Source organism: Solanum stenotomum, chromosome 3, assembly GCF_019186545.1.
Source record: "Solanum stenotomum isolate F172 chromosome 3, ASM1918654v1, whole genome shotgun sequence".
In the NCBI taxonomy this organism is placed as follows: Eukaryota; Viridiplantae; Streptophyta; class Magnoliopsida; order Solanales; family Solanaceae; genus Solanum; species Solanum stenotomum.
Window position 1 is genome coordinate 9,610,275 of NC_064284.1, and position 9,758 is coordinate 9,620,032.

General features: G+C 35.8%; 1 protein-coding gene and 1 pseudogene across 1 annotated transcript; one reads left to right on the forward strand and one right to left on the reverse strand.

The window, feature by feature from the left end:
* The first annotated feature begins 696 nt into the window (after positions 1–696).
* On the forward strand, positions 697–1,514 carry LOC125857830 (uncharacterized). Its single transcript, XM_049537480.1, has one exon. The coding sequence runs from the start codon at positions 925–927 to the stop codon at positions 1,495–1,497; it is 573 nt and encodes a 190-aa protein (XP_049393437.1). The 5' UTR covers positions 697–924; the 3' UTR covers positions 1,498–1,514.
* Positions 1,515–2,100: 586 nt separating this feature from the next.
* Positions 2,101–6,492, reverse strand: LOC125857832 (vacuolar protein sorting-associated protein 29-like; annotated as a pseudogene).
* Between the last annotated feature and the right edge of the window lie 3,266 nt (positions 6,493–9,758).

Below are 9,758 nucleotides of genomic sequence, written 5' to 3' on the forward strand. Positions count from 1 at the left end.
TTTGCTCCAGAACGTGGCTAAACTGAACAACCACGTAGAGAAACTCCGCCAACCAGGTCGGCGGATCGCCAGTCCACTAGGCGACCCGACCCAGTTCGCCTTTTTTCTTTTGGGCCACTTTTGGGCCTTTTATCTTGACCCTATAAATAGCTAGCTAGGGTTCATTTTAGAGGTAGACTGATTTTGAATATAGATGAATGATAATTTTAACTCCTTGTGTGAGTGTTGAAAGTTTGGTAAACTTTTGTTGAACATTGTTTAGAAACGAAGGTTGCTTGGAATATCGATTTCGGTCTTCGTAAGTGTTAGGTGCTTGATTGTTGATTAATCGATTGAGGTCTTTAGGTTTAATATACCTTTAGGTTGCTTTTGATTTCCTTTTCTTGCGTCTATCTATTTATCCAGATTTGATGCTTGTTAGGATCTAGATTGGAGGTTATTGGATTTAATATATCCTTTAGTTGCTAATTGTTCCTCTTCTTGTGTCTCTTCTTCTATCTTTTCTTTTGTTTCCACATTGATTGTGATTCCCCTTGTGAGAATTACATCAATGGTATTTATAATTATTCATCATTTTTGTTGTTATATTTTAATCATTTTGAACACTTGCTTAAGATGTAGAAAATCGTGTTAAATCAGGGGGTAGCAAAGGATTCTCTAGTGTAATATGGACTGTGGAAGAATTTCAAGAAGATAGCCGTCTTACTCTTACCTACAATAGCTTTGATGGTGAACAAGGTACACATCATGCAATTTTTGCAGGAGATGAGAACCAAAATGACAATTATTTTACTTTGTTGTTGTTACTGTTTCGTTTTCCTGTATGCTTTGTGATGTTTCCTCTAGTACTTGTTATATCTCTTTTCTTTGGTATGTTCTTTCAAATGTTGTGAAACAGGTAACCTTTCTGTCAAGGTGACATACATGTTCATTGAGACAAACAAATTAGCCTTAATCATGCAAGCAAAGCCACACCAAGTGAATTTAGCTTCTCATAGTTACTGGAATCTTGGTGGACACAACAGTGGCGACATTTTGTCCCAAACTATTCAGATTTTCTGGTCCAAGATTACTCCTGTTAATGATAAGCTCATCCCCAACAGAGAAATTACCCCAGTTAAGGGAACAGGCTACGATTTCCTCCAGCCACGGACAATAGGGAGCAAGTTAAGTGAAATCCCCGGTGGATATGATATCAACTATGTGTTGGATAATACCGAGGGCAAGCATTTACAGAGGGTTACTATTGTCCAAGAAAGCAAATCAGGTAGAAAGATGGAATTGTGGACTAATAAACCTGGTGTGCAGTTTTATACAAGTAATATGTTGGATAATGTTGAGGGAAAAGGTGGATTTGTATACTCAAAGTATGCTGCACTTTGTTTGGAGACACAAGGCTTCCCAGATTCTGTTAATCATCCCAATTTTCCTTCCCAAATTGTGAATCCAGGGGAAACTTATAAGCACATTATGGTTTATAGGTTCACTGCCTCATAAAAACTTTTAAGATATTTTCACAACAATAAAAGGTCACTCTTAGTTATCACTTTGATTCAATTAGACGTACTTGATTCCTACTTTTGATGGAATGTTGCTGATGTTAATGATACACCATTCTGAATTCTTGTAAGCAAATTCCCAAGTCATGAAAACTTTCATTCCCAATAAGCAGTAACATATATCTTTTTCATAAAATTGAGATTCATACTCAGCATATGCAGAGAACGGAGCCTCTTCAAGGGTTGGTCAGGTTTCTTCGTCATGGGATGTGGTAAAATTACAATAAATCCCTTAACTTCTAACGAGAAATTTAGAGTCCGGGGTCTGGAATTAGAGAACCTTTCAGTAAGGAATGCTTTATGCCCCTTCAGTGAACTTCCCAACCTGAATTCGAATTCAAGATAGACAGATTTATTCATGCTTGTATCAGAAGATATTTTAATACACATTTTCTACCTGGCTATTGTTGCAAAAGCCACAATCAGTCTATCAATGCACAATAGATAACTTCAAAGAAAAGGGAGTTTTAGGAGCACAATAAACAGTGAAGACTTTTTCCAAGTTTTTTTTTTCCTTTCAGAAGATCCTTTCCAATCAACCAACTGAATTTTCAATGCACACTTACTAAAGTAACTGGACATAAACCTGAATTATCAGAAGCAACATGAAAATTAAAGAACAAAGTCAGCAGAAAAAGCCATAGAAACAAGCAAAACTAAGGAATATAATGTTTTGTCGACTCTTGGGATTCAAGTAAAATCAGCCGAATTACAAGTTCTTCTATTCAATTGGCACTCTGTGTTGTCTTCTTGAAATTAATCTTGTCAACTTTGACTTCTCCATCAATGAGTTCATAAACATAGACCACAACACGCAGGGCATCAATGTCCATGAGAACAAAGCTAGGGTTGACGTCATATGTGATGCTACTGTAGGCACCAGTAGAAGATCCTGGATTTATAACAAGCCCTGCTTCATGTTTGTAAGCTGTGAACTGATGGCCGATGGGTGTGTCCAGTCACAAGTATGTCTACATCCAATTGCCTTTGAAGCATAGCTAATGAGTCCAAGTCACCCCATGGAATAACCTGGAGGACAATAAACCAAGTGGAAGATACCATTACTACTAGAAAGGACGACATGCTTGTGAAGTAAGCATATTTCTCAAATAGTTCTTAAATAAATACTTAAGTTTACAGGAGTAAAAAATTCTAAGTGGAAGACTATTTCTGAAAAATTGTATGCAAAAAGATTAAAGACAAACAATAGTAGGAGATATAGTGGGTCAAAAAGTGGGGGGAGTAGACTGACAGAGACCACAATAGAGTACATATTTTTTTTTTGATAACCGAGAAATCCGTTTGTGACCCGCCCTTTGGACCAATCACAGCCTTCTAAACTCGGTGGATAATGGGCCCGCCCCTCTACCCTTCTCCACTTAAATACCGGGATTCGCTTTGCATGGTGTGGGGCTTGAACCTGCGACCTAAGCCACAAATCCTCCACCTTTTGCCACTTGAGCTAGGCCTTGGGGGCATAGAGTACATATTTTGCCCTAATAATCTTTTAAGTTAGTAGCAGAAATATTGAAATTGGATGGACATGGCACTACACCTCGAGGAAAACCAACAATAAATACAGCAGGGCTACTTCAGCAGTATAGATAAATGCATTCAGATCTAGCAAATATGCAACAAAACTTCAATCTCATGCTTAGCAAGAATGTTATTGCAAGTAAATTAAGTCTCTTTACAAAAACATACCAACAATAGTTCCTTAGCAAGATGAATAGGTAAATTTGGTGTGAGCACTTATATAGGACAAGGCAAACATAGAACCTGCAGCCAAGAGAGGCATATACATGCACAGAGATAGGGCAGTGTGCATGTTAATACATATGTATCTGCTACATACCATACACTAAGTGAAGAGTACTTAGATGTCAATTTTCGCCCTGACAATAATTCAGATAACCCGAATAACCCAAATTACCTCAGCAGCTTAAAGCAGGACAGCAAGAGTAACAAAAAGATGGTGAATCAGACCTGGTGGCCATGGCATAATCCAAGCTTAAATTGACCAATCGTTAGAGTCTTAGTCTCAGGGTAACGTGTCTCCTCGTCATACCCTCCTCTAGAAATATGCAAGTCAGGACAGAGTCTTTAAGTAATCATGAACCTCCTACAAATGTAATTTGGATGAGGTAGTCAATACATTTTCATAAAGAATTTACATCTTACATGAAAGCTAAAAGACCTAGAACATGAATGTCCACACCCAATGAAGTATGTAATGGGAGTAAAAGACAAATCGAATTTGTTAAGGCAAAAGATATCACACAAACTGAAGGAATGGTTATTCCTAGAAGTTTCTCAATACAACTTAGAAGCACAATGTGTAATCAGAGCACATTGTGGAAGTAACCTACAGACAAAACAGTACTGATGGAGTAAATGCACTTGAATTTCCTAAATAGACCAAGTAGCAAGGTCTTCATTCAACAATTAACATGGTTTACTGAAAAGATGTCTGTCAAATGGCTAATTACACCAAATATAAGCATTAGATGACTATTCAGGCTTTCTACTTTAGATTACAAGAAAGTAAAAACAATCATAAACTGATCTCATAACACAGAACTGACAATTTGCATCTCCAATTTTCTCTCCAGGTGCACAGGAAAGAACACTGTTGTCAAAGGCATGGCTTCAAGCATGCTTAGACAATGAAGTCAGGCACGCTGCAGACAGTGCGCTTCACCTCGTTTAGACAGCACTTCAGTGGAGACACCAAGGCTTCAAGGCATGGATCTTAGGAAGAACTAGCCCAGCAACTGTCTTTTAAAATGTTCGAAAAACGTATTTTGAATAAATAAACGAGGAATAATCCATGAACTTTGTCTTAAAAAAGGCAACACTCAAAAACAGATATGGCAAACTCGATGTCAACTCTTGAGCAAATAAAAGATGAAAATAATAGTGATTAGGAATAGGAAAGAAGAAATTTGTAGAATAAGAAAAGTGACCAGATCACAATTAGAAATTTAAAGTTGCATCTTTGCAACTAATTCTGAAATTTAAGATGGTCTTTTAAATGTGATTTTCATATAATTCACTTAATTGCAGTTATTTCAATTCCTCTACCTACAGTATATATCATATGTAATTTTTCTTTTAAGTAGTTTTCTTCATCAAAACGCTACCCTTGGTTGCGCTAAGCACTCAAAAATCCAATGTGCCCTGGCACTATTATGCGCTTTTCATTAAAGCCTTTGACAACATCGGGACACATAATGTCACTTCTATTATTCAATTACATCTTCTAATAGGAGAATGTCTTAGACAAAAGCACAAACCACATAAAATATTTTTGCCCTCATGTATAAGCAACTACCAAGTTTAACCTTAAAAGTTGAGGTTATGTAGAAGAGAGGGCAAAGAGAAATAGAAGTCTAGAACTATCAAAAATGACTTGCAGAACAGTTCTTTTGTATTTCTTGATTTTGAAATTTGAATAGCCTAATCAAAAAGGAATCATAAGGTTTGGGAGAGAATAAAATAATGCCAGTTTTAAAATTAATAAGCAACAACAAGGAAGTATAGGCACGAAATAACTAATGTCAAACTATTGGAAATAGAATTTATGAAGGAGAAAAACCCAGTCAAACCAAGCATAATGTAAAAGAATTACTTCTAGAGGTTATTCCATTAAAAAATTCCAGACACATTTATATCTAACCGTGACACGGGAAACGTGAGTTTAAACAACTACCTACAATAACACCTCAGGTAAAAAGATTTTATACAAGCAATAGGATACATCAAGCAGGTAACTTATAAAAGTAAATAACCAAATTATAAACATGAATAGGTAATCAGACATGCAATCTTTCCACTTATGTTATAGTTGGTGGCATATAAGTGGGAGAAATTTCCTATCCAGCAATTAATTCTTCAAATTTGTTGATAGTTACCACCATGAATTCTTTCATTTCATCAGGAAAAGAAACCTGAACTCATTGCCTTAGGGCGAAATATAAAGAACATTATATGTTCTTCTCTGCTCGCTTGATTATCTAAAGCCATTCACAACACCCTTACACTTCCGAGAGAGTTACTCAAGACGCATCCATCTCCGGCTGAAATAACCTATCTAGCATTCTCTTTCACAGCTTCCAAATTTTCTGTTATTTAGAAGTCCACTTGTTACTAAATCTGAATTCTTAGCTGGTAAAAGAAACCAAACTACTTCTTCTGCTGGAAGAAACCTATCTTCTCTAGACAAACTTATCCTAATGCTTGCAATAACATCGGAAAAGGATACCCAACATTGAACAACGGTTAGTTTTATAAAATGTATATTGTTAATACAAATCTAAAGCAGATTTAACTGTCAAAAATCCTCTCCTATGTCTGTCAACTTTCAATTGAGACTACAGTCCAGAAAATGCAAAAAATGCAACCAAAGAAAATTCTTCCTAGGGTTTTAGCTTCTTCCCAAGGAAAATCTCACTCTATGGAACATAACTAATCTAGCATAGAAGCCGCTCAATCTCTCCATCAAAGTTTAATTAGCAGATTGGCAAACAAGCAATAACCCATCAAATTAGCATAAATCTCTAATTTATACTACCGATTAACTTTAACGATCTAATCCGACAAACAAATACAAATTTCGATTAATAAAAAGCAAGAAAAAACGAACACTCATTTTAATGCAGAGGTTACCAGTACAGATTACATGTTGGATTTTTCCAGGAACAAGCATAGACTTAAATTTTGCAGGAAGATCAGCAGCTCTATGCGGGATGTGAAGATCTCCCAAGGCCAGCACCATCCTCATCCTTACTAATCAACTCAACTATATTCGAATTTCAAGCAACGATCCAGAATCTGGAACACCAAATTAGATCAAAATCAAGGGGCATTTGAAAATTTGCAATCAAATCGGTTTTGCCTAACAAACCCTCTCTCTTTGTCGTTGAAAACTCGAGCACCGGTTTGATCGCTGAAAATCAAGGAGATCGTGGAACCCTTTTAGGTATTTTCCATTTGTTTTCCAACTTTGCCCTTCTACATCACATAAATCTCACGTGACCTCAACGTGGTGTTAAGCTAGCGTTTGACCATAGAATTTCAAATATTCTTGGCAAATATTATTTGAGTGAAAATTTGGGTGAAATCTCGCCATATATTTGGCCATAGTATTTGGGAAACATAATTTTTTTTAGAAAAATATGATTTATACCTGTAAATTTTAAAAACTATTGAAACTAACAATAAGTTTGTATTACAAGTCAATTGGATCTTTGTTGCAACAAATAACAAGTAGCGTCCATGACACTGGAGCAAAGTGGTAGTTTGGAGTAGTGCAACAAGCATCTCCATACATAGTGAAGTGGATAAAGCATGTGACTTTGTTACACTGAGCCGATGCTCATCGTTTTCATCAATAACCATATCATCACTTTCATATTCATTGAATATTACCTCACTGCTTTGGTGTTCACGTAAAAAATTATGTAATACAATGCAACACAACTACAGTGTTTTTGTAAAAAATAAAAATTTGGGAATTTGAGATATTTGCCAAATACTAGAAAAAAACTAGTATTTGGGAATTTGAGATATTTGCCAAATAATGACAAATTATATGAACAAACACTATATGTCAATTTTTTCCCCAAATATTACTTGGAAAATCTATGGCCAAACGGGTCCTTACTCCTTACTTCACAGAGAAAAATGTTTTGCACGAACATAAAAACATCAAATTAAATTATAAATAAAAGAAATATTTAATCTGTAGTAAAAAGTGCAAAAAGTTTTTTATTTTATTTTTAAAGAAAATAAACTAAATAAGCGTTGCGTATAAATTAGTACTCAGAAACACTTCTTCTTCCATCTTTCAAAACATTTCTTTCATTGAGCATTATTGTTGAGCATGGAGAACGAAAATGTGAATGAAGATCTTCTTGGAGCTGCGCCTATTGTTGAGCCTCCTCTTCCTATTGCTGTTGAGCCTCTTCCTGTTGAGTTGATGCCGGCTCCCGTTGCTGCGGTGAAGCCGCTGGTGCCCGACCGTCCCCATAAGTGCTATCACTGTGATGCTCGTACTTTTCCCAACCTCAGAGCTATTCAAAAGCATAATCGAGACATACACAAGGAAGGAAGATATGCTTGTGGCACTTGTGGTACCACATTCATATTTCTCCCTGATCGCAATGTGCACCAGGAGAATGTCCACCAGGGTAATCCGTGAGCAGTTGAGTGCCTGATTCAATTTCTAGGTTCTGGGTAAGAATGAATTTACATCTGTTGGTGAATTTGGTGTAAGGGTTTTAACCCTCTATTTTTTTTTTCTGCTGTTGGTATGGATTGAATCTAAGGGTTTTAGGTGGGTTTTACTGTCTATTGATGGATTTAGTATATTTTCTTCTGCTGAAATTTGTAGACATTCTATAATGGTTTTTACTGTTTGAAGTTTATGAAGTTTGTTTGGATTCTACAAGGGTTTTAACCTGATGAAGTTTTGTGCTCTGTTATTGAGAGTTTTCTGATTGATACATTACATTCTGTTAAATTCTGTAAGGGTTGTAAGTCGTGCTGAAAATTTATTTCCTGCCTCTGTTTTTATTAGATAAATTCAACTGAATTTTTTGAGTTGCTGTTGATACAGCAGATCTGTTCTGCTTTTGTGGATTCAATATGAACATGTTACATCTGTTACTGAGTTTGCTGATTGATACATTACATTCGTCTGATTCTGTAGGGTTTTAAGTTCTGCTGATGAGTTTCCTGCTCTGTTTTTTTTTTTTTTGGGATAAATTCAACTGAATTTCCTAAGTTGTTGTTGAAACAGCAGATCTGTTGATTATCTTACCTTGGAATTAGTTTAGAGAATTTTTTTTTATCTATCCCAACATATTTGTCCATATAGAAGTAAGATCTTCTAAATAAATCAAAGTTACATAATCTAGGATCTCCCTATCCCAATGTCCAAATATGATCTCTAAATCTCTGTCTCCTGCAGCTCTATCTAAAATCGTAGTGTCTCCTATATTGTACATTTCTTTGTCATTTAGTTATCAGTTGAGGTACAATTCATTACATTCTGTCTAGCTACAATTCCATATTACACTGTTAATGAGGATATTAATGTCGACAACTAGAGTAGTAATCATGACCGAATAATATACATCTTCAGCGAATTTGTTCATCGTGTCAATCACTAAAAAAGCTATCACTAGCAACCAGCCATTACCTCTCACTGCAACAAGACAACAACCACTCCAGAAAGCAGCAAAAGCAAACTGAAATAGTTTATGACAAAGGAAGACCGAAAGGTATTCTCTACACGTGTCGACCATCTTTTCAATAGTCCACAGATTCTCTACTCGAGTCTGTGCTACTTTCATCTTCAGATACAACTTTTATCCAACTATAATTCAATTTATGTTTACTTGATACATGCTATGGTGAGATGTAAATAGATATGTTGATGAAATATGAGGCTTCAATGAAATGGGAGAGCTTTTGAGAGGGTAGAGTGAAGCTTTTCCACACTAAGAAATAGCCTCCAGTCCTTAATGTTCTTTTGATGCACCACATAATTCCAACCTGTACAGGAGATTGAGTAGAGGTGTTGTTACTAGGTAGTTGTTCTCATAAAATGTCACTTTTGAACTGAACTGAACTGCTTCGGTATGATATCCTTTTGGTATGAATCTTCTTGGAGAATGTTCAGTTTAGTTTGTGTTGCTCTTCATCAGTAAGTGTCGTTCATGTATAGTTTAATGTGTTGCATCCTAGAAAGTTCATGTGTTGTCTTGTTGTTTGGAGAAAATCACTTGTTATTGCTTTTCAAGTGTTGTAGTTCGATATTCATCAGGCTGTGATTGAATAACGTTCCTGCCCGTTTAAATGTTTTGCTGATTCCTCTCTTGTGTAGGATGATTTAGCCCCAATCTTCTTTTTTTTCGTTCCCTTTTCTAAAACTCCTTAAGTTTAAAAGGCATGATATTGCTCTGTTCTTTTGTTATGTGTAAGAATTTTAGTTTGGAATTATTAATGATTTGAAAGTCTTAAAACTTGAGCTTCGGATATGCCATGTTAACCTTATTACCATTTCTCAAGTATTCGAGTTGTTGTTTCCAATAGCCTGCTTAATAATGAAAAACAATTCTCTCTTTCTTTGGTCTGATAGATGAAATAAGTGGTATCTTGAAGCACGGATGTCTTTAGACTTGAGTGAATTCA